At 51.3% G+C, this 26,020-nt stretch overlaps 1 protein-coding gene and 1 non-coding gene across 6 annotated transcripts in view; one reads left to right on the top strand and one right to left on the bottom strand.

Moving 5' to 3' along the window:
* Positions 1-26,020, top strand: part of GAS7 (growth arrest specific 7) — a 206,208-nt gene that overhangs the window by 93,763 nt on the left and 86,425 nt on the right. For 4 of the 5 annotated variants that reach the window (XM_054511056.2, XM_045889855.3, XM_054511058.2 and 1 more), the window contains exon 2: positions 25,651-25,771. In XM_054511056.2, the coding sequence (XP_054367031.1) occupies positions 25,651-25,771 (121 nt within the window). Of the gene's footprint in view, positions 1-10,863; positions 11,154-25,650; positions 25,772-26,020 lie in introns of those variants that run through there. The other variant, XM_054511057.2, reaches the window with a different exon arrangement.
* Positions 2,644-2,747, bottom strand: LOC123854872 (U6 spliceosomal RNA). Its single transcript, XR_006793418.1, has one exon. It is a non-coding gene; the product is annotated as a U6 spliceosomal RNA (small nuclear RNA).

The following is a 26,020-nucleotide window of genomic DNA, read 5'->3' as shown; positions in this document are numbered from 1 at the left end:
TCAGGTCATGATCCTGGAGTCCCTGGATCGAGTCCCGCATCGAGCCTGCTTCTCCCTCTGAACCTCCCCCCTCTCATGTGCTCTCTCTCTCTCATTCTCTCTGTCTCAAATAAATAAATAAAATCTTAAAAAAAAAAAAAAGATTCTCTCTCTCCCTCTCCCTCTGCCCCTTCTCTCCTCAAAAAAAAGCATTAAAATTAATGTGCTCGTTATAGAAAATGGAAAAATACAGAAAAACAGAAATAAGAAAAAAATATTTCACATTCTTTTCATCCCCCCCCCTTTTCTTTTGGCTGTATATATTTGTCTACATAATTGGGATCATATGGTGTATTTTAGAACTGGATATGCTGATTTTGGGGGAAGGCAGTGTTTTCCTGATTGTAAAAGTAATTTTATAAACACGTTTTAAAAAAAAAAAATTTTTGATTTGTACAATTAAAAATAAATAAACATTTTAAATGTGATAAAATGAAAACAAAACAGCCGGAGAAATCCCAGAATCCAAAGATGACCCGCGTTCACATTTTCCTGTGTTCCCTCAGCGTTTCATTGGCGGGGGTGGGGGAAGGGGTGTGGGGCGCATCATTTTCCATCTTCGACACCGTGCTGTGGACTCTGGTTCTTAAAGCGGGAGCAGCTCTTAGAAGGCGATAGGAAAGGGGGTTTTGGTGAACAAAAGCATTGGCCGCTGGGTGGCTGATTGGTCTTTCCTGATCTGGGGAGGAGGGAAGGCTTGGTTCATTCAAGCGCAGGTGGCTTGGGTGGAGGAGTGACAGAGACTTTGTCTAGTGATGCTCCCAGCGCAGTGTCCCCAAGGGTCCAGTAGCTAATAGACTTTTTTTCCACTGGACATTCTTTCCTGCTTTGTCGAAGATTAGTTGACCATAGAGTCGAGGGTCCATTTCTGGGCTCTCTATTCTGTTCCATTGATCTCTGTGTCTGTTTTTATGCCAATACCATACTGTCTTGATGATGACAGCTTTGTAATAGAGCTGGAAGTCCGGAATTGTGATGCCGCCGGCTTTGCTTTTCTTTTTCAACATTCCTCTGGCTATGTGGGGTCTTTTCTGGTTCCATACAAATTTTAGGATTATTTGTTCCATTTCTTTGAAAAAAGTGGATGGTATTTTGATGGGGATTGCATTGAATGTGTAGATTGCTCTAGGCAGCATTGACATCTTCACAATATTTCTTCTTCCAATCCATGAGCATGGAGCGTTTTTCCATTTCTTTGTGTCTTCCTCAGTTTCTTTCATGAGTATTCTATAGTTTTCTGAGTACAGATCCTTTGTCTCTTTGGTTAGATTTATTCCTAGGTATCTTACGGTTTTGGGTGCAATTGTAAATGGATCCAATCCTTAATTTCTCTTTTTTCTGTCTTCTTGTTGGTGTATAGGAATGCCACTGATTTCTGTGGATTGATTTTACATCCTGACACTTTACTGAATTCCTTTGTGAGTTCTAGCAGTTTTGGGGTGGAGTCTTTTAGGTTTTCTACATAAGGTATCACATCACCTGCAAAGAGGGAGAGTTTGACTTCTTCTTTGCCGAATCGGATGCCTTTTATTTCTTTTTGTTGTCTGATTGCTGTGGCTAGGACTTCTTTTTTTTTTTTTTTAAAGATTTTATTTAATTATTTGAGAGAGAGAGAGAGAATGAGAGACAGAGAGCACGAGAGGGAAGAGGGCAGAGGGAGAAGCAGACTCCCTGCTGAGCAGGGAGCCCGATGCGGGACTCGATCCCAGGACTCCAGGATCATGACCTGAGCCAAAGGCAGTTGCTTAACCAACTGAGCCACCCAGGCGCCCTAGGACTTCTAATACTGTGTTGAATAGCAGTGGTCAGAGTGGACATCCCTGCCGCATTCCTGACCTTAGGGGGAAAGCTCTCTGTTTTCCCCCATTGAGAATGATATTCGCTGTGGGTTTTTCGTAGATGGCTTTTATGATATTGAGGTTTGTACCCTCTATGCCTACACTCTGAAGAGTTTTGATCAAGAAAGGATGCTGTACTTTGTCAAATGCTTTTTCCATGTCTATTAAGAGTATCATATGGGTCTTGTTCTTTTTTTTATTAATGTATTGTATCACACCGATTTGCAGATGTTGAACCAACCTTGCAGCCCAGGGATAAATCCCACTTGGTCGTGGTGAATAATCCTTTTAATATACTGTTGGATCCTATTGGCTAGTATTTTGGTGAGACTTTTTGCATCCATGTTCATCAGGGATATTGGTCTGCCAAAAGTCCAGTAGCTCCCCCGGTGTCAGCCCATGCTTGGGCAGAAAAGACAGCATGGGTGAACAGTGCTCCCCACACATGGCTGAAGACTTCCTCTGTCCTGGCCCTGAAGGATGTTGTAGGATACATGGGTAGCCTGATTCCAGGATGCATGCAAAGCAGAGGAGGAGGGCCGAGGGAGACACCGGTCACTGGGCTTCGCCCCCGAGCCGGACAGTCTGTTGGCTGGATTTCTGAGCTGGGGATCTACACCGTGTAAGAAATGCTTTTATATGACGATGCCCCATTGTCCTCATCCTCATGCTCATCTCTGTCTCAGTGCCTGGAGAGTACATGGGTGGTTTCTTCACCTGCATGCTTAGAGAGCCCTTTCTGTCTCTTTCAGTGTGAAATATTAATACAGCTTGGCTGGATGTGTACGTCTTGAGTCTCAGACATTCGGCACCATGCTAATCTTCTCTGTATCGTTCCAATTTTAGTACATGTGCTGCCAAAGTGAGCACAAATCTCAGACGTTTGGAACAAAAACTCATACTTGCTGCTCAGTTTGGTCCACCCTTCAGCAAATGCTTAGTGAACTCCCACAGTGATGAATGAGACCATGACCACACCTCACAAAGCTTTGACTTGGGTGGGATGTGTCTTCCAGCACTTTCCAGCACTTTCAGAGGGCTGACGCCAGCCCCTTGGTGAGTCCCGGCCTTATGGAGCTTTGGTTCCTGTGGGAAGTGCTCGTAGCAGGAGCAGAAGAAAAGTCTGAGGAAAAACAGATTTCCCAGGCAGCCTTTCTCTTTGCCTCTTGGTGGGCATGATTCTGAAAATTCTCTTTTGTTATTTTTGCAGTCGATTATTGATTTTCGTCTACGTGGTCCAGTTTTTTTTTTTTTTTTAAGATTTTATTTATTTATTTGACAGAGACAGACACAGCGAGAGAGGGAACACAAGCAGGGGGAGTGGGAGAGGGAGAAGCGGGCTTCCCGCAGAGCAGGGAGCCCGATGCGGGGCTCGATCCCAGGACCCTGGGATCATGACCTGAGCCGAAGGCAGACGCTTAACGACTGAGCCACCCAGGTGCCCCGGTCCAGTCTTTTCTAATTAAACATGCATTACTTTTTCATTTCCTTGCCCCCCCCCTTTTTTTTAACCTTTGCAGTTTGGGGAGATCCTTTGAAGTGTAGCCTGCATTTTATTAATTTAACTTTTAAAAAAGTCTTTATTTACCCGCAACCACTAAAGTGGATTTAAGTGAGCAGTTTTGGTATAATTCTTACCTCATTTGTTTTTTTTCTTTGTGTCATCCTTATTTTGGCCGTCTTTTTCCATGACAATTTTCTGTTCCTCTTTCAAAGAGGACTTCTTGCTTTCTAGCAGTTTCCTGACATTGTCTTCTGAGAAGTGCTCTTGCCTTGAGCCCTTAGCATGGTGCTTCCTCACCCTTTCCCCGCCTTCCCATGCCCTTCTCTTTCCTCCTTCTCCCAACAAGGCAACACCTGTGTAGACGTTGCATGAACTGTCGGACGCAAAATGAATCGTGCGTCATTGGTCTTGGCACCGTGTGCTCGCGGGGGAAGGTTGAATCCCCTTCACAGTTGCCTACTTGTAGGGTTGGCGATGCACATACCTTGTAGCCAAGGCTCTCCCATGGCCCTCACCGTGGGAAGGTCCTCTGTTTCTCCCTTGACTCCCCTCCTGGGCCTCCCAGCGGTGACTCGGGCACACACTGGCAACCTCGCCCCTGCAGTGGGGGGTATGTGGTCAGTGGAGAATTCGAGCTTGGTTTTCTAGGTTTCACAAAAAAACCCTCCCTAGACCATTTCACAGCTGCTCTATGGTAATTTTACACATAGTCTGAAACTGTGTTTCTTAAAGTGGGCCAAGGTTACCACTAAGGATGTTGTTAAGATCCTCGTAGACCGTGTTGTGATGACTGTTTTTAAGTTATGTTTATTTAAGTGTGTAACAGGGAAGACAACCAGCCACGCCAAATCCATGTTTCATAGCTGTTCCTGCTTAGGGTCAGGCTAAATGCAAGCTCATTATAAGAGAGTTAAAAAAAAATTTCCGGGTAAATAATAGGACGGCTGATGCATACGAATGGCAGAGTTGGGACAGGGGAACGTGAATGGCTGGAGTTTAGGAAATGTTGAGCCGAGGCGTTCCTTGGGTCCGGAACCGAGCCTGTTAAGGCGGGTGCTATTTCTGATATGTCCACTTGATCTTGGGAATCTTTTATGGAGAGGGACACATGGGAACCTTATGGGGGGCCTCGGACCCCCCCCCATGCTGAGGGCAAGAAGGTAGCTGTCCAACCCCTCGTAGGAGCCATCCATAGGCCCAATGGGCCCAGGCCAGCCATTGCCTACTCACAGCCTTGTCCTCTCTCTCCACCCTCTACTATCTCAGTATCTTACCTCCCGTCCCCGTGTGTCCTCAGGCTCCCCAACTCCTCATATGCTCAGGACCAGATTCCCATGCCCACCTCACTCCCCTGCTCCTCTTTCTGGGCTTGGCAGGGGGAGCATCCCCTCCATCATCAGTGAGCATCTTTTTCCGTCTCGCTCGTGGACAGCGCTACCTATCCTTACGATCCCGTCCTTCTTTGCTTTCTGTGACTCATTCCCAGAACTCGCATCCATTCCTTGCCCATCATGGAGCCAGCCCCCGAGTGTGAGGCATGGGGCTGCATCGGAGGGGAGAAGGACGGAAGCCTTTGAGGGTCTCGGAGAGGGGTGCGAGGTATGCTGCAGGCACTCCTGGGGGGCTCACGGGAGGGAGAGATTGGGTCCAAGGAGGGTCGGGGAAAGTGAGAGCACGTCTTGGGGCTCAGCTCTCCATTCTTTCTTCATAAACTGAGTCCACCTGTAGGATTGCACCCCCATCTCCGGGCAGATACCCCAGCCCCATGGGTCAAGGGCAACACGCAGCCCTGCTGCACCCTGACCCTGATCAAGCACTTGGACCTTGAGTATGGAGGCCGTGAACTCTACCATATATCCCCAAACTGGCTTCTACCGTGGCCGGATCTCCCTGAGTACTGGGTCCAGCTTCTCCTGTCCCCTTCAGGATTGCCTTTTACTTCCTCCCACTTCTCCCACATCTGCTCAGTCACTGAGGCCTATTCTACTTGTCACTTACGGTCCCTCCATTCTGGTCAAGCCCTTCCTTTTCATCCCTGCTGTCGGGCAAATGCTGTATCTTCTGAGAAGCCTTCTCTGACCTCCCCAGCCGAACATGACCTTGCCCTTCTCTGGATTCTGAAAGCTCTTACTGTCTGCCGACTTATCGCTTGGCACTTAGGATAGACTCCCTTGTGTAGTTGTTTCTGCTTTTTCCTTTGTGTCTGTGCTTTATCTTCCAAATTGTCGAAGCCAGGTCCCTTGGTGTTACACTTGCCTGCGTCTTCCACAGCATTTGGGAAGAGGTTGTTGGTAACCATCGTTGCTTGACTAAACCTATAGCCAAGGGGCTGCCTGTGAGGGGGTTGGGAGTGTCTTCGAGACCTTGCCCCCGCCGAGATTGCATGGTCTGGGGAATAATTTTTCCCTTCACGACTCTGAAGCATTTAGAAAAAGTGAGTCGTCGGGCGCCTGGGTGGCTCAGTTGGTTAAGCGACTGCCTTCGGCTCAGGTCATGATCCTGGAGTCCCGGGATCGAGTCCCGCATCGGGCTCCCTGCTCGGCAGAGAGTCTGCTTCTCCCTCTCCCGCTCCCTGCTCTTGTGCTCTTTCTCTCTCTCACTCTCTCTCTCAAATAAATAAATAAAATCTTTAAAAAAAAAGAAAAAGTGAGTCGTCGCCATACCCTGTCTTTCTTATTAATTATCATTATAAGACAGCCCGACTCATGGTTCTCCTTTGGTTGTAGAACGTGACCTCTTTTGGTTGACAGTTTTCAACTCAACCGAGACAATGAATAATAGCAAGAAGGTTGGCTGCATCGGACTCCGTGAAACTCCGGGGAAAATGGAACTCCGTGGAAATGATTGTTGGTCTTTTTTGTGTTTGGATCACGGGTTTCCTACTGTCCTTCGTTTGTCCACGTGACACCTGGTGTAGGAACCTACATATTTGCAGAGACCAGAAGGAGAGCAATTTGTGCTTTTTTGCAGCCAACTCAAATGATAGAAGACTATCCATAAAGCAAAACTCAAGGGACGTCTGGTTTGAGACACTGGGATCACCCCAAACCGTAAACCCCTGAGAATGTCTTTATGAGTTTTACGCACCCCGAGATATCCGTGTTGGTGAATCCTAAAGGATAAAACATTTGCGGGCCTCTGGTTTGTTCTGCATAGCTCATGTCAGAGCAGATTAGCCTCCTGGTTCATAAAGGCCCAGAAAGGTCTCTTGCCATTGGCTGGAGGCCATCCCGGGCACCGTGAGGACAATCTCTCTGTGTTGCCCATAGGGGTGTGTTATTGTCTGTGATTGTATCTGTTCATGAGTGTGGTGCAGTGTCCCAGAGTGGTGCCAAGGCTGAAGAGCCTTAAAACTCTCCCCTCTTTGCTGCCATAAAACCAAAAAGCTATGGGCTGTGAGAGCTTCCATGGGTATTTTAATTCCATGAAACCTGAAGGACCCAAGGTGAAGGTCTTGGCTGTCTGGGTGCAGATGGAGTTTTGCATTTACCTTCTTGTGGGTGGGAGCCTGTGTTTACTCCTCTATTAAACGGGGACGATACTAGAAACCTCCTCGTTGGCTTGTTGGGTGAGTTACATTGGCACAAGGCATGTGACGCACTTAGGACGGCATCTGGCCCAGAGTGAGAGCTCAAGAGAGCTCATTGTTGCGTCCCCCGCCGCCCCCTGCAGCGGATCGGAACCTGACAAGCAGAGAGGGGAAGTAGAGCCCCTCGAGCAGCCCACCCCAGGCTTTGAGAAGGAAGAGATGAGCCCTGCCTCTGGGGGTGGAAGGAAAAAGACCAGAAAGGTGGGAGTTGATGTGTCCAGGGGGAGGCATGTTGCCATTGGCCCTCTTGAGTGCATGCCCCCCTCAGCAGACAAGCCCGTGGTTGACATTAGGATGCTGGCTGTGCTGCCTCAGTTTCCCCAAGATTGAACACCAGATGGACCACAGTGAGCCATCTGAGCTGCCCCAGGCTTATCGGCTTCACCAGCAGGCTGGGGAGACTTCTCTCTGGGTGCGTCCTTCACATCTCCGGAGGTTCCGTCCCTGGGGATCCTATGATGTGGCTTATGTCACACTGGCCAGGGGCCTTTGATCTAAGCTATCTCTGTGGGTCCCGGACGTGTGTGTGTGTGTGTTAAAACAGACATGACACCATTTTAACCATTTTTAAGTTTACAAGATCTGTGGCGTCAAGTGCCTTCACAATGTTGTGCGACCATCACCATCTACCTCCAGACCTTGTCATCTTGCTAACAGACACTCACTCTGTCTCCATTAAACACTAACACCACATCCCACCTCCCCTCCATCTCCCCCCGGCCCTTGGCAATCGCCATTCTATTTATTTATTTATTTTGTCTCTCTGAATTTATTCTATTCTAGGCCCCTCCTAAAGTAGGATCCCACAATATCTGCCTTTTCATGACTGGGTTATCTTTTTTTTTTTTTTTTTAATTCTTATGTTAATCCCCATACATTACATCATTAGTTTTAGATGAAGTGTTCCATGATTCATTGTTTGTGCATAACACCCAGTGCTCCATGCAGAGCGTGCCCTCCTCAATACCCACCACCAGGCTAACCCATCCTCCCACCCCCCCTCTCCTCTAGAACCCTCAGTTTGTTTTTCAGAGTCCACTGTCTCTCATGGTTCGTCTACCCCTCCGATTTCCCCCACTTCACTCTTCCCCTCCCGCTACCCTCTTCTTCTTCTTCTTTTTTTTTCTTAACATATATTGCATTATTTGTTTCAGAGGTACAGATCTGAGATTCAACAGTCTTGCACAATTCACAGTGCTTACCAGAGCACATACCCTCCCCAGTGTCTATCACCCAGTCACCCCATCCCTCCCACCCCACCCCCCACTCCAACAACACTCAGTTTGATTCCTGCAATTAAGAATTCCTCATATCAGTGAGATCATATGATACATGTCTTTCTCTGTTTGAATTATTTCGCTCAACATAATACCCTCCAGTTCCATCCACGTCGTTGCAAATGGCAAGATCTCATTCCTTTTGATGGCTGCATAATATTCCATTGTATATATATACCACATCTTCTTTATCCATTCATCTGTCGATGGACATCTTGGCTCTTTCCACAGTTTGGCTATTGTGGACATTGCTGCTATAAACATCGGGGTGCATGTACCCCTTCGGATCCCTACTTTTGTATCTTTGGGGTAAATACCCAGTAGTGCAATTGCTGGATCATATGGTAGCTCTATTTTCAACTTTTTGAGGAACCTCCATACAGTTTTCCAGAGTGGCTGCACCAGCTTGCATTCCCACCAACAGTGGAGGAGGGTTCCCCTTTCTCCGCATCCCCGCCAACATCTGTCGTTTCCTGACTTGTTAATTTTAGCCATTCTGACTGGTGTGAGGTGGTATCTCATTGAGGTTTTGATTTGGATTTCCCTGATGCTGAGCGATATTGAGCACTTTTTCATGTGTCTGTTGGCCATTTGGATGTCTTCTTTGGAAAACTGTCTGTTCATGTCTTCTGCCCATTTCTTGATTGGATTCTTTGTTCTTTGGGTGTTGAGTTTGATGAGTTCTTTATAGATTTTGGATACTAGCCCTTTATCTGATATGTCATGACTGGGTTATCTTGTTTTGCCTAATGTCTTGAGGTTCATCTGCACCATAGTCTGGGTCAGAACTTCCTTTCTAAGGTTGAACACCATGCCGCTGTATACACGCCACATTTTGCTTATCCGCTCATCCATGAATGGACACACTTGGGTTGTTTCTAAATTCTTTGGCCATCACGAAGAATGCTAAAGTACAACAGTACAGATAGCTGAGTCCCTACTTTTCCATTCTCTTGGGTGTATACCTAGAAGTGGAATTGCTGGACCTATAGTAATTCTGTGTGTAACTTTTTGAGGAGCCGCCATATTGTTTTCCATGTCGTCTGCTCCACTTTGCCCGCATCCTCGCCAATGCCTGTTCTTCTCTGACCTTTCTGGTTTTATTCATTTGTTTGTTGATAGTGGCCATCCTCATGGGTGGGAGGTGACTCCTCATTTGGGTTTTAATGTGTTTTCCCTAGTGATGAGTGATACGGAGCACCTTTCCATGTGCCCGTTGGCCATTTGTATATCTTCTTGGGAGAAATGCCCTTTGCCCATTTTTTGTGTGTGTCTAGGGAAACTTCAGCTACTACTCTTTCAGCCACAAAAACAACTGCCTTTATTGGGTACTTTGGTCCCCTTTGCTCTATGCTCAGTGTTTATGTGGATTTCCCCCCTTAATCCTCCCAACAACCTTCTGAGAAAGGCACTGCCAATCATCTCCCTTTTATACTCCCAATACACTCCCTTTTATTGAGCTCAGGGTCCACTCCTTCCTCCACTTGCAGCTCAGATGGCTCACTGTGGTCCATCTGGTGTTCAGTCTTGGGGAAACTGAGGCAGCACAGCCAGCATCCTAATGTCAACCACGGGCTTGTCTGCTGAGGGGGGCGTGCACTCAGAGGGCCAATGGCAACATGCCTCCCCCTGGCATGGGGGAAGGTTCGAGGCCCCATGCTAGGTATCACAGCTAGTAGGTAGTGAACCACAAGGGCTCCAGAGCCCTCTGACTCTGTCCCTAGGGATCGTTCTGATTTCCTAGCCCAACCCAAGGATCTGGCGCTGAACCCTCTTCATAAATACACAGTTCATCCATACATTTGAGAGAATGCTATTTATAGGAAACCCATCTAGACCTCGAGACTCTGCGGTCCCTCGGGAAAGCCATATTTACTAAGATATCAAGGCTCATTTCCTAAAATCACAAAGGTTTACATTGAAAGCAGACATAGAAATGTGTGGATTTGAAGTGCTAACCCTTCAGCTGTGCCAAAAAGCTGTCTGAGTGGAGTGATTCGATACATTCACGCAGGATCCAAGTCTCTTGTCTGAACCCATTTAGTTGGTGGGTGCCATATTGAGCTCAGGGTCCAGTCCTTCCTCCACCTGCAACTAACAGCTTTGTGATCCTCAAGCCCTTTTCCTCTGAGATGCATGGCATCGCCCCCCTGGCCACCCACTGTCTGTCCAGGTTTGGAGACAGCAAGGGCAGAGCGAAGACAGGGGACCCTCGTCTTGCCCTTTTGGGGCTTTTCAGCCCTGGATGTGTCTAACACAATGGTTCTTTGGGGGAGCATTCCCCATTCTTTGTAGGTTGGTTTTTATCTGGCCTTGGGTTCACACAGCTGGGGCTGGGGCCGAGGCCAGAGCCGTGACTTAGGGTTGGGAAGAAGTTGGCGGAACATTCCCCAGCAGGGCTTGGGCAGGCCCAGGGAGTCCCGCCTAAAATATAGTGGACAAAGGAGCTCTTGTCCCCAGGCCTGGGGGTGGGAGGCATCTGGTCAGTGACACAAGCTTGGCCATTGTGTGTCGTGACCTCGGCCAACTTTTTTTAGCTGAGAAAGGGGAAAAAGAGAGAGTGAAGGAAAAAAAAAAAAAAGCCTCCAGAAACTTCTCAACTGGGAAGTCCAGAATGCGTCGTTGATTTCCTCACAGGACCTGGGGCAGATTTGGAAGGAACTGTGCAATGTAGGGTGTTCTTTGTGAAAGAAGAGTAGCGTGCAAAGCCGCAGGAACGCCCTCTGGGGTGTCCCCGGCACTGACCCTTAGCACGGTTGTTTGCACCAGCCCCATTTCCCGCAGAGGGTGCCATGGAGAGGAAGTTGGCAGGGGCCTGGCCCTGGGTCTGGGGACTCCACGCACGGCCCAGGACTCTCCTCTGAGTTATTGGCAGCCCCGTGAGGAAGACTAGCTCTTCTCTGATGGTAAGAATCGATCCAATGGGCTCAGCTTTTTCTGCGTGTTTCTGAACTAACTTGGGTATTTTATTTTATTTTTTTATTTATTTTATTTATTTATTTTTTAAAGATTTTATTTATTTATTTGAGAGAGAGAGAATGAGAGAAAGTACATGAGAGGGAGGAGGGTCAGAGGGAGAAGCAGACTCCCTGCCGAGCAGGGAGCCCAACGCGGGACTCGATCCAGGGACTCCAGGATCATGACCTGAGCCGAAGGCAGTCGCTTAACCAACTGAGCCACCCAGGCACTCCTAATTTGGGTATTTTAGAAAGCGGTTCTGAGGACCTCTGAGATGGGGAGCTGAGAAGCTCTGGGGGGCCCAGTGTGCTGGGCAGGGGGGCTCCCGTAAAGCATGAAGAGCTGGGAGAAAAGAGGACTTGTGTGAGATCGAGAACGGGGGAGGAATGAGATGTGATGTCAGAAGGGGTTGTCGGTGGAGGGAGCGGGGGGCAGCTCCCCGGTTACCTGGGCAGCAGTTCCGTGGAGGCGTGCCACCATATGGTGGCAGCATGGCTTGTGGGGACTGGCGGCCACATCTCGCCTCCCTCACTTCTCCCAAATCTGAAGCTTGGCTTCTACCTGTCTACCCACCTGCCGTCTGTGTGGCCCGGTTCTAGCTGGGACCGTCTACAAGGGAAAGCCTGTGGGGGGCTCCCCCGGGGAGTCGAGGATCTGCCCAGGGAGCCTGATGTTTATACTGTGGTTCCAGGCTGGGCTGGGCGCTTCTGTCCAGTTTGGTGGTGGCAGGGGTGGGCTGTGATAAGGGGCATGCATGGATGCTCTCTTGAGACTTAAGGGTGGGATAGCCTTATTGTGCCCACCTTCCTGCCTCTGGAAGTTAGACCACCCCCCCCATTTCTTGGAAAGAGGGACCTCCCATCAGCCAAGACTCTAGTGACCACTCTGGAGGCTCTGGACAGCCGAGGGGGGGTCCAGTTCGTATGGGAAGGCTCGTCTGTGTCTGCACATAGCCTTCTTCCAGGACGCTGTCTCCCGGCCACGGGGTCAGACAGCATCTGTAATTTTGGTGTGGCTTCTGATGGAGGCCTGAGCCTGTGCTTGTCACCCAGGGGCACCTGGAAAGTTCACAGCAGGGCTTCTCGGAGGTTAAAGCGCATCTGAATTGCCCAGGGACCTTTAAAATACAGAGCCGGGTGCTCAGGTGGAGCCTGGGACTCTGCATTTCTAGCCAGCTCCCAGGGGACAGCCCAGCGGCTGGCACACTTGCGGAAAGATGGTGTGTAAAGAACCCAGACCGATCAGTCACGTTCTGATGGAGTACTGGGGAGCGCTGGTGGGTTCTGGTGGGTCTGGCCTTGGCTGTGCGCCATAGCAGGGAGGTTCACAGAGAAGAAGGGATCAGCAAAGAAGCTGGACCCAGAGGAGGGTGAGAGCCCAGGGGAGCCTCTTGGCAGAGACGGAGGCATGCTGTGCCTGAGCCGAGGTGGAATGTGTGTTCGGGTCCTGGCGTGCATGCGTGGCGAACAGCTTATCTCTAGCAGGCTCAGAACAAGCCTGTGTTGTGGGGGGCGCCTGGGTGGCTCAGGTGGTGAAGCGTCTGCCTTCTGGCTCAGGTCATGATCTTGGGGTCCTGGGATCGAGTCCCGCATCGGGCTCTCTGCTTGGCGGGGAGCCCTGCTTCTCCCTCTACCTCAGTCCCTCCCCCTGCTTGTGCTCTCTTTCCCTCTCTCAAATAAATAAATAAAATCTTAAACAAAAAGAACAAGTCTGTGTTGGGTGTGGGGCGAGTTCCAGCTTTGGACACAGGGAAGCCCGGGGTCGCTGGGCAGATAGAGCTCAACTGCGTGTGGCTCTAGGAATGACAGGGAAGGGGCTGACATAGGCCATTCAGGGCAGAAGAACTTCCCGGAACTCGCCGTGTTGAGAGGAAGAAGCCCAGTGTTCAGGAGGCCCAGTCTGCTGCCTGTCTACACTTGAATGAGACTTTTCCCCTCTCACGAAACAGCACGTCCTTACATAGCAGGTGGACTAAGACCAACATCCAGAATCCTCGCGTCGTAGAAAAGAGAGCAAGAGAAACCAGAGAAAACCCTAGGAGACCATCTGGTCCGACTTCTGTATTTTCGAGATAAGGAAATCAAGGCCTCCCCGCAGAGATGAGGGGGTTGCTCAAGGCCGGCCCTCCCCGCTCACATCCCGTGCATTCTCTGCGCAGGGGGGGCCCCCAGAGCAGTGATGGGTTCCAAGCGTGTGACCTCACCTGAGCGAGCGACTTTCAGTTCCGTTCTTCTCCTCTGAACTTGCGGTGTCTGTTCTGAATGGAACAGAATGCTCGGCAAATGTGGGTAGGGGGTTTTCTTCAGGGGCTTGAGAAAGTGCTAGAAACCCTGGCATGAGGCATTCTGGGATCTCTGTACCTTAATACGAAAGGGGATTCGTTAGGATTTCCTCTTCTCCCTGCTCCCTCCACCCCCTGCCCCCCATTCCCCCCAATACCAAGTGTTGGCAAAATTCGCTTATTCCCCGGCTCTCTCCTCTGCAAAGGGAAATTGGATCAGGAATCATGTGGAGGGGTCCTCACCCTACCAGGAGCTGCCTAGGGAGCATGCTGCTGGTGCATGAGCCTCAGCATGTCCTTCGGAAGCATCTTCTAGGGCACGGTAATCGGTATCTTTACCGATATATACTAGTGTAGAAAATCCAGGGTGCAGGGTTTTTTTTTTTTAAGATTTTTACAGTTTTTATCTTATTTATTTGTCAGAGAGAGACAGCGAGAGAGAGAACACAAGCAGGGGGAGTGGGAGAGGGAGAAACAGGCTCCCCGCTGAGCAGAGAGTCCGATGTGGGGCTTGATCCCAGGACCCTGGGATCATGACCTGAGCCGAAGGCAGATGCTTAACGACTGAGCCACCCACGCATCCCTCCAGGGTGCGTTTTGAGATCCTTCCGGACGGAGGGAAGTGCTAACCCCCCACCCCACCTCCTTCTTCTGACAGATAGGGACATTGGAGCCCTAAAGAGGCCGGGACAGTGACTCGTGGCCAAGGGGAGGAGAAGTCCGTGTTCAGCCTCCCCGTATGGGTTTTCGGTAACGCTCACAACTTCGTGAATCCTGGTTGGGGCATACATTTTAATGACTTCCAAGTTCCGTTAAATCGCTTTGCTTCACCGGGGTCTCAGGTGCATATCCTTCCCATCCGTTCCACGTTGGGTTTGGCTGAGGAAATTTTCACTCTCTGGACCATGCAGCGGGGCTCCGGAGAGGTAATGTGACACGAACGTTCTTGTTCTGGCTCGGAGGGCTCCATCCTCTTGTGTTTATGGGGTAGCTGCTTTTGCAAGCGTGAAATGTCCCTTGTGGTGGTTTTGGGCCCTGTTACGTGACATGTTCCCCAGGTCATAGAACCCCGGTGTCGGAGGGCTGGCAGCCCCTGGTTTTACAGATGAGGAGACAGAGGCCCCGAGAGGCCCAGGGAACTGCATGAGTTACAGCTCGCTGTCTGGGAACACGGTCTCCTTGTGCCTAGGCCTGTGTGCTTTCTGCCGGTGCTTCTGGGGTCCCGAGGTTGGAGGTACGATATCAGAATGGCCCACGCTATTTTTATCTGCCAGAGAAAGGGTAGGAGGAAAGGAGCCAACATTCCTCGAAGTGGAGAGTTTGAATAAAATGTCTCAGTTAATCACGAGCTGGTGAGCAGACTCATTCAGGTTTTCCTGCTCAGAGGCCAGAAGCCCAGACAGCCTGCGAGGAGCTCACCGCCTTGCCCTTTATAACTTGGAAACATCAGGGCCGGACAGATCTTAGAGGTAGGACCAAAGTAACAGGCTCTCTTTGGGGTTTCTCAAGCCCCTCTAGGCTCCCAAGATGGGGCAGCAGGTGCAACTTCCCATATTATTCCTAGAGCTGTTCTCCATGTTTACGGAGCGCCTGTGGGAACCGCCTTCCCCCACGTGAGCCTGAACATGGCCATGAGACCATTGGGTACCTGCCCTAAACCTCAGTACGGAGCAGGACCAACACAGTTGTGTTGTTCGGTCAATACGGAGATTCTCCCAAGAGATGCTGAAGGGTGGGCATCTCTTGGTTCCCTGTCATGCTGTATGGGGTTGCTGGGTGGAATGCCACCAGCAAAAGCACGAGCCATCTCACATAGGAGATGTCTGCTGACATCCAGAGGTCCTCATTTTGTGCACTGTCTCCTTTGGAACCCTATTCATCAGCCCCTCTGTCTTCTATCTGGACGGCAGGTGCACCAGTAATAGAAGTGCCTTTCTCTGGTGTCCGTGGAATAAGGGCTCTCGTGGGAATGTGTGTAAGGCCCGAATAGAAGTCATTTCCTACAGGATGGATTCCTTCCTGCCCCCCACTGCTTGACCCACAGACACGTCAGGGCTGTGAAATGGCTTCTGACATGTTGGGGGTTGCGGGGGGCGGGGGTGGGGGCGTCCAGCTCATCCTTGCACTTTGCGGTATTGTTCACAAGATTGTTTGTCCGCCCTCGCCCCACTGGAGACCCTGTGTTTTCCGGCTTAGCCAAGTTTCCCTGTGCGGGTTGACTTCCTGTGCCCTCGCAGAGACTACATTGTAATTGTGTTCATCAAAATTCCTGGTTAACCAGATCACTCCATTCCTTTTTAGGATCAGAAAATAAGAGTTTATTGTCCTGTGTCCTCTTCCCCACCCTGTCCTGAAAAACAGGCCCCAGTGAGTCGATTGGTCCCAGGGAGGCACTGGGGGCTTATAGATGGCTCTTCATGGTGGCCGGGACCCTTGCCAAGTCCTTCAGGAGCTAGACACGTGTGGGTGCTCGTAGCGGATTGGGCGGCGGGCACGTGGCTGGCAGGTCTGTTGGGAGAAACCCCCCCAAGCATTGATGCCCACCGGTGGCTGCCAGGTGTAAAGCTTCCTCTAGCAGTTTTGTGGATGGAGGACAGTGATGGGGGGGGCGATGGGGGTGTCGGGGAAGGTAGCTGATGCCGGCAAGCGTGAATGTGGCAGACGCTCCCCGGGGGCTGGAGCTGGGGACCCCGGGTGAGTCACCCTCTGGGGACTTGTCGGTATGATCCATGAGGACTTGTCATGGGGGCCGAGGTCTGGCATGAGTGAGTGACAGATGCCAGCCACTAGGATGTGGATTATTGCTGCAAGCATGACCCCTTCCAGCCATTCACCCTGAGCGGGAGGACCGAGGACACGAGGACACGTGGGTTGTATTGGGTTCGCAAGAGTCCTGGGGACGTTTGCACTTAAGTGATTAAAGCCCGCTTTGGAAAGTTCCTTTAAGGGACTTAGAGAAGCCATGCCAAAAGGGGTTTCTACTAAGAGCAGTTTGAATATACACGTGAGGAGTTCTGGCAAAACCTCTCATGAGTCGGTCCCATTTCCTGAGACATCTTGCCCTTGGAAGAGTGGAAAGGAAGAAAAGCATCCCGCCTGGCCCTCTCTGGCTTCTTGTTGGTAAAAGCTGGAGGTGGGCCTTGCGTGCCTGACCCCCTCTTCATGCAAGGGTCCAACCAGAGTGGCCCAAGGGATGCAGAGATGCTCGGGTCAGGACTCCCTGTGGAAGCCGACTGCCCATGGGGTCCATGAAACGTGGCTGGAGATCAGACTCACAGAACCCCCGGATCCAAGAAAGGTCTGTGGTCCCCAAGGACCCTTCCCTTCTGTCACGGCCCCTCTGGCTGGAAACCTGTCATTACCCAGGAAGCAGTGAGAGCAGATACTCGATGCCGGAGGTCGGGAGCAAATTGGCGAGGCCATTTGGACCGAGAGGATGAAGGGACGGCCCCTTGTTGGGGTAGGAAGAGAGGCGTTCTGATTTCATTTCCCTTAGGTGCCCGTGCTCTACTTTGTTCTACCTCTTGATCTTTTCTAGTAGTATCCGGAATTTGTGATCCAAGCTCTTTCCTTGTTTCATACCGTATGTTTATGGAGAGTAGCGATATGTATACAGACTCTGTAGATTGATGATGATGATTTGCATATTTTTAAAGCTTGCTTTCGGTGGTCAGCCTGGGACCTTTTTACCTTAATTCTTCACCTTTATTTCTCATCATCTCTCCCGCAGCTGTGGTGCATCTTCTTTTTTTTTTTTTTTAGATTTTATTTATTTATTTGAGAGAGAGAATGAGAGACAGAGAGCATGAGAGGGAGGAGGGTCAGAGGGAGAAGCGGGCTCCCTGCCGAGCAGGGAGCCCGATGTGGGACTCAATCCAGGGACTCCAGGATCATGACCTGAGCCGAAGGCAGTCGCTTAACCAACTGAGCCACCCAGGCGCCCTGTGGTGCATCTTCTAAAGCACTTCTGAGGAGGACACACAAGTCCCTGGACCCACTGTCTGCGGACCTATATTCCCTGAACCACTGCCCATAGAGAAACGTCTTCCTTCCTTCCTTCCTTCCTTCCTTCCTTCCTTCCTTCCTTCCTCCTTCCTTGATTTTATCCTTTTTTTTTTTTTTTTTGAGAAAGAGAGCACAAGTAGAGGGAGAGGGAGAAGCAGACTCCCGGCTGAGCAGGGAGCCCGATGTGGGACTCAATCCCAGGACCCCTGGGACCACGACCCGAGCCAAAGGCTCAACCGACTGAGCCACCCAGGCGCCCCGAGGAACGTATTTCCATGGAAGACCGCTCGGACACATAGCAGGGTCTCGGCATTTCCCATAGGACAGTCCAGAAGTACCTTTTGAAATGCAGTTACAGAGAAGCCTGTGACCAACTTTATTTCTTTTTTTGCTCATTTATCGGGGACACCCTTCTCCTACGCAGACCGTTACGGGACTTCTCCTTATCTCTGCCGTGTAAATACATCATTCACGGTGTGCCTGCCGTGGGCTTATAAAATCCATTTCGCGTGCAGCAATGTGGGACCAGCCATGCTGCATATACGTGTCTCCTTTTAGCTGAGGAAAGTCCCTCTCCCCCGCCCCCCCGCCGTATCAACCATGGTTTTTCATTTCTTTTCTCTTCTTCAGGAGCACCTAGCATCTGTATCTTGCCTTGTTTTTCTGGACCTCTGTTTTCATTTTTTTGTGCATTTCCTTTGCATTCCAGGAAAAATTCTTACATTGGCTTTGTATGTAATTAATGCTTTCCTTTTTATTTTTTTTCCTTTTTGCAAGACTAATTCCACATTGTATTGCAGCCCACGTGGACTTCCTCTGTCGCTGCCTCGTAAATTTCCCTACAATTTTGTTAATTTCCTTTCCCCTTTTTTATAGTATGTGTTTCCTTTTTCCAGGCCACTTGCCTTGTTTGCGTTAGTTTGTCCGATCCTTATGATTTTTTTGCTGTTGTATCATAGATGCTCTATCTTCCTACCTTCTATTGAGGTTGCTGAACACTTTTCTGGAATTTCCCGTCTGGATACCATATGAGGTCATGGTTAGAAGTTTGTGCCTCCCTGGAGGCTTCTGGATACTGTTCCCCGATTTATTTTCTGCAGTGAAAGAAACTATGTTATCTTGTCTTGCCCCACCTCCCCGTACGCAAGGTCGAAGAGTCCATTCGTTGGGATCCATTGAGAGCTGGGATTCGGGGAAAAAAAAAAAAAAAGATCTGGGATTCGTTACAGGTAGGGCACTCGTCGCTTGGATTGTCATTCTGTCTACTTGTTTGGTGAAAACCTCAGATCTCTTTGGAGCTAGTTTCTAACGATTCCAAGTTTCCATTGGTCCCTCAGTCCCTCCGTCCCTCCAGCCAGTGTTCTGGGCACTGGGCCGAGACTAATGCTAGGGACAGCATGGACGTGGCCACGTCTTCCTGAACCTTACAGCCTGTTTCTCTGTTGTGTGGTCTCTCCTCCTCTTCCTCCCACCGGCCAGGTCTCCAGATCTTTCCCTGCCAGCCTAGAAAACTACCCGTGAGGACTTCACTTCCCAGGGTGCACTGAGCCGTCGCCGGGGTCCCTTACTTCCTCCCCAGCTCTCCTCTGTGAGTCGCTCTCAGGCTGGATAGAAAGGCTGCCAGAGCTGGAGAGACGGGGACTTTCTCACCTGGGAGACAGAGGGAAGGTGTCCCATTCTCTTAGAGGTGCAGATCCAGAGGCTGGTGGCATCACCGTGGGAGCTGCTTCCTGCTTTGTGTCTTAAAACCCATGGCCAGGGGAGATGACCTTGCCTTTGGTAGCCGTTCCCAGCTTTGTGTCGGGGTCTCTCCACCCCGAACAGGTGTCCCGCAGCAAGGTGTGGCGTGGACGTGACTCTCCAGTCCCCGGCGCATCCGGGGGGCTCGTTTGCAGCCCCCGTTGAGGGACCCCCGGGGTCCTGGACTGCTCAGGGCGCACCAGTTATCAAAGCCGTTCCCGGGGACTGGTGCTTCCCAGGCACACCTGGCCAAGGCCCGGCTGCTTCCGGGTGTCCTGGCTGGCTGTGCGTTTGGGAAGAGAGAACTTGCTGGAGAGTTCTTTGTGGAGGAGCCTTCAAGCCGTGCTCATTAGCAGTAATTGCCATGGCAACGGGTCTGCCAGAAAGTGGCTCGTTAGGCTGACAACTTCAGAGATGTTATATATAGATCTGGGTGTGGGGGGGGAGTGGGGGTGTGGGGCCCCGTGGCTATGCCTTTCTCTGGAGCTCCTATTGCTTCTGGGCTTGGGGTGTGAGAGGACGCAGAATGGGGGGACCTTAAAACCGGCTGATCTGGCTGCCAAAGCATTTGATGACCGCCCGTGACCGTGTCACGTCCCGTTGGCTCCCGTCTGCAGAAGGTAAGGCTCAGGTGTTCCCAGAAGCCTCCTGAGGGGGAAGGAGTCCCCAGCTGAACTTGACGAGGGGCGGGGGCCGGTGGGGGGCTGGGTGTGGGGCTTGGTGTAGTGCCTGGCGACTCTGCAGAGACCAGATGGAATCCCTCTTAAAAGAAGTCTCCTCTGAAGGGCTTGGGGATGGCCACCTTTTCCTTAATAAATAAGTGGCCATGCAGCTAAGCACGGTCTTTCTATAAATTGTGCTTATTAAAATTTTATGTTCCCAGTTTTGATTTCAGAAGCACGTTTTCTCTCGAGTGTTTTCTCCAAAGCTGCACACCAGCCTGTTCTGAGTTCAGTGGGCATGAGGCTCCCCTAGGATGCATGTTGAAAGGCTGCTTCGCAGGCTCCAGGTTGACCTGGCGTTGGGAGCAGGGCTCTGGAATCTGCATTTTTAACGCACATCCCAGGGGACCGAAGGGGCGGGGCGGTTTCCAGGGACCGCGCTTTGAGAAACACTGCTATAAGCGGGAAGGGGGATTTTGTTTTCAATCTCTGGGTGACTTTCCTGTGCTTGCCTGCTCTTTTTTCTTCCCCGGGGAGGACCATTAGCCATCATTAAGAGGAAAATTTCTTTGGTGGTGCTGTTTTAAATAAGGAGACAAGGAAGTTAGCCTGCAGCCGGGAACGTGACTGCTTGGGTGTGGGTGGTGGTATTTCTGCTCATCTCCCAGGAAGGCATATGCTCATTTGGAGACTGTGAGACAGACAGGGGAAGCAGGCCTGAGTTGTCACCCTCCTTGGTGGGAGCTGGGGTATCAGGTGGTCTAGGTGAAGACGTAGAGCCTCCCCTGGCCAGCTGGGGAGAGATGGACAAGGAGGGTAGCCTGGATGTAGGTAACTGGACAGAAGTCTCTAGGACAAGGTAGTATTTCAAAGCTTGGGCTAATCATTGGTTTAGCTGTGCAGCGTTGGACGAGTTATTACGTTCTCTGAGTCTCAGATTCCTCATTCTTTAAAATGGGAACATGGCAGGTTTAAATTGTCAAAACTAGAGATAAGTGTGTAAAGCATCTGGCCGGGTCCTTGGAGCTATCAACATTTGGTGCATGATAAAAGTCATTATCGATGGACGCAAATGGGATCTGAGCGCGTATGTTTCCTGATTACCGGCTAGTTTAGGGCTCTGAGTCGTCTAGAAGCCTCCTGATACTCTGTAGGAAATAGGGTGAGGGTGTACATGCACAAGTGACTCCATTTTGGAGGGCAGGAGATCCATAGTTACCTTCAGATTCTCAGAGGATGGGTCTCCGTGAACAGTTGAGCAGGTTGTTGACTGAACAAGGGGACCCGAGGGAGGCCGAAATCCAGCCTTGTGCTCAGGGCGATGGCCCATCTGGACGAAGACGCAGTGTTTTAGGATTCCCACAAAGCCGTGATATGCATCAGGTTAAGAATTTCTGAGTTGGGGCGCCTGGGTGGCTCAGTTGGTTAAGCGACTGCCTTCGGCTCAGGTTATGATCCTGGAGTCCCGGGATCGAGTCCCTCATCGGGCTCCCTGCTCAGCAGGGAGTCTGCTTCTCCCTCTGACCCTCCCCCGTCTCATGCTCTCTCTCTATCTCATTTTCTCTTTCAAATAAATAAATAAAATCTTCAAAAAAAGAAAAGAATTTCTGAGTTGGAGAAAACTGCTTTCACTCTCCCCGCTCACTCCCACTCCCTCGGAGCTTGTTCATTGAAGGTAGGGCCCCCATCTCTGGGCCCCTGTCACCTCTGCTTCTCGTTCCTCTTCCCATGGGAAGGAGCTGCCAAAATGGAAGGGGAGAAGCCACGGGACTAGGGAAGGGAAGGATTTAACTTGAAGGAAATGAATAAGAAGAGTAAGTTTGACAGAGATCATAATTACTGGGTCGTTAGTCACACTGCATCGTCTTGATGGCTGGGGGGCAGCTCTCCCAGGAGGCCCGCCCCCCTCATGACCATGAGCGATGAGGTAATGTGGGTGCCTTGGGCCTTTTCAATGAGAGAGAGCCTGCAGGTGGGGATTCCAACTTCTGCCCCCTCCACAGCTTAAAAACGATTTTTTTTTAAATGGTAAAATACACCTGACATAAAATTTATCCCGAGTGATATTTATACATTCGTAGTATGGTGCAACATTTCTATCACCCCGAAGAGGAAACCCTGTACCCGTCCTCCCCTCCCCTCCAGCCCCCGGTGACCCCACTCATCTGCTTTCTGTTTCTGTGGATTTCCCTCTTCTGGGCATTTCGTGTAAATGGAATCGCATGCGTGACTTCAAGGCTCATCCATGTGGTAGCGTGGAGCGGAGCCTCCTTCCTTCCGACGGCTGGGTATTTCGTTGGATGCACCGTGCTTTGTCCTTGGTCCCGTCTGCCCTTTGGTCATTGTGGATAAGGCTACTAAAACGTGGCTTTACCGGTGTTTGAGCGCCCTTTTCAGGTCTCTTGGATACGTCCCCAGGTGTCTCCGCGTCTTTTGACTCCTGATGTGTTTCAGGCCACCAACTGGGGGAGCTTCTTTCTGGGAGAGAGCCAAGGCAAGGGGACTGTGGCGGCCTCGGGGGGATGGGGGCAGAGCACAATCAGGTGACAGGCAGAGCGGGGAGCTGTGGTCATGCTGGAGGGGGATGTGGGGACGGCCTTGGCAGCGTTGGCCAAATTAGGAAGCAGGCTGAGTTGGCCCTGGTGTCCTCTTTCCACCCCTTCTGTTCCAGCGCCTCTTGGCCCTTCCTGGCTCAGTAGCAGAATGTGCTTCCCCCACAGGCACCTTCTATAGGTTTGGGCATGGAGGGTCCAGCATTTCCTAGATGGGTGAGACCTCAGGGCGGCCGGTCATGGTGCCTCCTTGGTCATCAGTGTCCTCCAGGGGAAGCCAGAGCTTGTTCTGAGCCCAGAGAGTCGTTCTCAAGAGAAAAAGCACCGTGCAGCCGTGGAGACGGGGCAGGTGGCCCCAGGTGGGGGCATGACGGTTGGAAGTTTGCTCCACTCACCCAACCAGCCCTGCTTACTCCTTGCACCCACCCAGCCTTCTCCGAAGAGCCAACTGGTCAACCTCTGAACGCATGCCCTGCCCAGCAGGTGTGTGCTTGCCTGCTGAGTTGCAGAGTCTTGGAGACAGGCGTGGTGGGGCAGGCTGAGGTGTGGGCACCTGAACTTCACCTCTCAGGGGGCAGAGGCCGTGTGAAGCTTGGTCTCGCTGGGCACTTACACATCCCCTCCTGCTGGGACCCCTCCGTCAACAGAGCGTTCCTGGTGACACGCACCCTTCTAGGTGCCTTCCACGACAGAGCTCCTGTCCTCCTCCTCTGTTGTGTAGACGTGTAGATAAATGCAGTGGCTGAGTCACTTTCCTATCATACGGCTGCTCAGCGGCCGAGTCAGGATTGAGGCCCAGGCTGGAGGACTGTTTCCACGGTGCTTCTGGGTCCCTCTCCCCTATTTCTGGCCATGTCTGTCTCTGGTCCTTGCTTAATACCCTTTAACAATTTCCCATTCCCTCCCAGGCTGCTGGGAGAAACACCAACGTAGCCTTCCCATCTTGGATCCTTGAAGACTGGCAGAAGCAGCCTGGCATCGTACCCTCTGGTTCTAGAATATTTCTCTCTTAAGCCTCCTCACCTCCCTATTCCTGTGTGACCCCTCAGCCCCACTCAGCCAAGATGCACATCTCCTGTGTGGGATATTTTATACGCGCGTGCGTGGCATGCACACGCACACTACTCATCCTGAGATTCTGTGTGCGTGTATTTGGACCACCTTGCAATCCGGGAGAGGCCAGAGCCGGTGTCTGGAGGCCCAAGTAAACACGCTCAGTGGACGTGTTCTGTTGTTGAGATCTCCTGGCTGGTGCTTGGCGCCTGGTAGTTTAAAAACCTCCTCCCAGGGGCGCCTGGGTGGCTCATGGGTTAAGTGTCTGCCTTCGGGCTCAGGTCATGATCCTGGGGTCCTGGGATCGAGCCCCGCATCGGGCTCCCTGCTCAGTGGGAAATGTGCTTCTCCTTCTCCCTTTGCTTGTGCGCTCTCTCTGTCTCTCTCTCTCTCTGCCAAATAAATAAAATCTTTTAAAAAACAAAACAAAACAACACCTTCCATACTGAATCTGAGGCACTGCGGGTTGACAGCCTTTAACCATGGTGACCACGGGGAGGCCGTGGTTACTCAGGGTCCCAGGACCATCTAGGATGGACCCGGTCCCTGGTGAGGACGTGCCACAGGCAGAAGTAGTTAGTTTTGCAACCTTCAGACAATAGGAGAGCAGGGAACCTCATGTCCGTACTGCTTGCTTTGGATCTGTTAGCTATTTTTCCTAAGTAGCCATCATTAGTGACCAAAACTTCCCTGGTGGGCATGGCGGAGAGCTGCCAGGGACATTCAGGAGCGGAGTATTGTTTTTTTTTAAGATTTTATTTATTTTTTGACAGAGAGACAGCGAGAGAGGGAACACAAGTGGGGGGGGTGGGAGAGGGAGAAGCAGGCTTCCTGCCGAGCAGGGAGCCCGATGTGGGGCTCGATCCCAGGATCCTGGGATCATGACCTGAGCCGAAGGCAGACGCTTAACGACTGAGCCACCCAGGTGCCCCTAGGAGCGGAGTAGTTTTTAATACATCTGAACAGAGTCCAGCTTTGCTGAGAAATTCACGGCCCCTCTCCCTGTGTGGTTGAATCCACTTAGCTATCTTCAGAAGGTACAGCCATTGTGTGGGCTAATTTGGACCCTCTTTCCTTATTTTTAAATGTTCTTTAGCTCACCACTTATTTTTGTTGTTTGAGGGACATTTAGATGCAAGAGATAAGTAAAAGGGAGAGGAGAAAATTTGCGCCTCATGCCACCGCCGGAAGTCACCTCTCTTGTAGGCTCTGTGGGTTCACCTGCTTACTCTCCCTTACACACACATATATATTTTTCTCTTATTTGTATTTTTAAGAAGAGGACTGCTCTTGATGGTCAAAAGATTAAACCAGGGCGCCTGGGTGGCTCAGTCGGTTAAGCGTCTGCCTTCGGCTCAGGTCCTGGAATCGAGTCCCGCGTTGGGCTCCTTGCTCAGCTGGAAGTCTGCGTCTCCCTCTATCCTTCTCCCTGCTTGTGCTCTCTCTCTTTTCTCTCATGCTCTCTCTCTCAAATAAATAAATAAAAATCTTTAAGGAAAAAAAGATTAAACCACACATAAGTGCACAAAGTACACATGATGGAAAGGGAGCTGTGGTTTGGGCGTGGGTCCTGGTTCTCTCCAGATCCCCCAGAGAGATTTGGACAGTGGACCAGAAAAGCGCCCCCCCCCCCCCGCCCCCTGCCCCCCGCCCCGCCAGCCCTTCATCTGTTCTCGGCGTGGTTATAGAAGGCTTCAGATCTTGCTCTGCTGAGACTTGGGTTAATTAACTTCTGGTAGGTTCGCACAGCAGGCCCTGGGCCTTGCCCGCTGCTGTACGTGGGGATCCTGGGGGTCCAGGCTTTGGATTCCACAGTGGGCATGTGCAGAGGACAGGGGGCTGCCGGGGAGAAGGCCCAGCTCTGCTGACTGTCCTCTGTGGGAAGCTGTCCCTTCCGTGGTGGCTCTGAAACAGCAAGCGCTCCTCACACCTCACGCTCGGGCAAGCCCCCAAATCCCACGTGTGTGGCCTGTGACCTCCTCCCCCCAGGGAGGCCAGTGGGCCACCTCCCGTCCCCGCACCCCCAAGCCCGTCCCCAGCATCGGCTCTTCCAAAGTGACTTCAGCTGCCTCCGACTGCCTGGTCCCAAACTGGTTGCAACCCAGTCACCGAAATGCCCGGCATGTGTGACCTTTTCTCTCCTCTTCCGCAGAAGCCTGGAATGGTTCCCCCTCCTCTCGGAGAGGAAAGCCAGATTGTTGTCCTTCCACCTGGCTGGCAGAGCTACCTGTCTCCTCAGGGCCGCCGTTACTATGTCAACACGGCCACCAATGGTGAGTCCCCCGCTGGGGAGCATCCTGCACCAGCCCCCGCCTTTCTGTCCCCCTCTCGCCTCTCCCAGTGGTGAGACTTCTTCCTCGGAAACCGGCCTCAGAGGCTGCGGTGGGTTCTTGCTTTCCCCCCACGGTGCTGGGCGATGGGGGTCTGCGCTGGATCGGGAAGCCCACCCTTCGGGGTCGGGGGTTGGGGGGGTCCTCCCTGGAAACTCACAGCCGCCCCTGGGCATCTCTGTTGAACCCAAC

Source organism: Mirounga angustirostris, unplaced genomic scaffold (assembly GCF_029215605.1).
Source record: "Mirounga angustirostris isolate CCGP_5_RB_7025 unplaced genomic scaffold, mMirAng1.0.hap1 SCAF_17, whole genome shotgun sequence".
Taxonomy (NCBI): Eukaryota; Metazoa; Chordata; class Mammalia; order Carnivora; family Phocidae; genus Mirounga; species Mirounga angustirostris.
The sequence above is the reverse complement of the archived record's forward strand: the minus strand, read 5'-3'. Positions and strand labels throughout refer to the sequence as shown.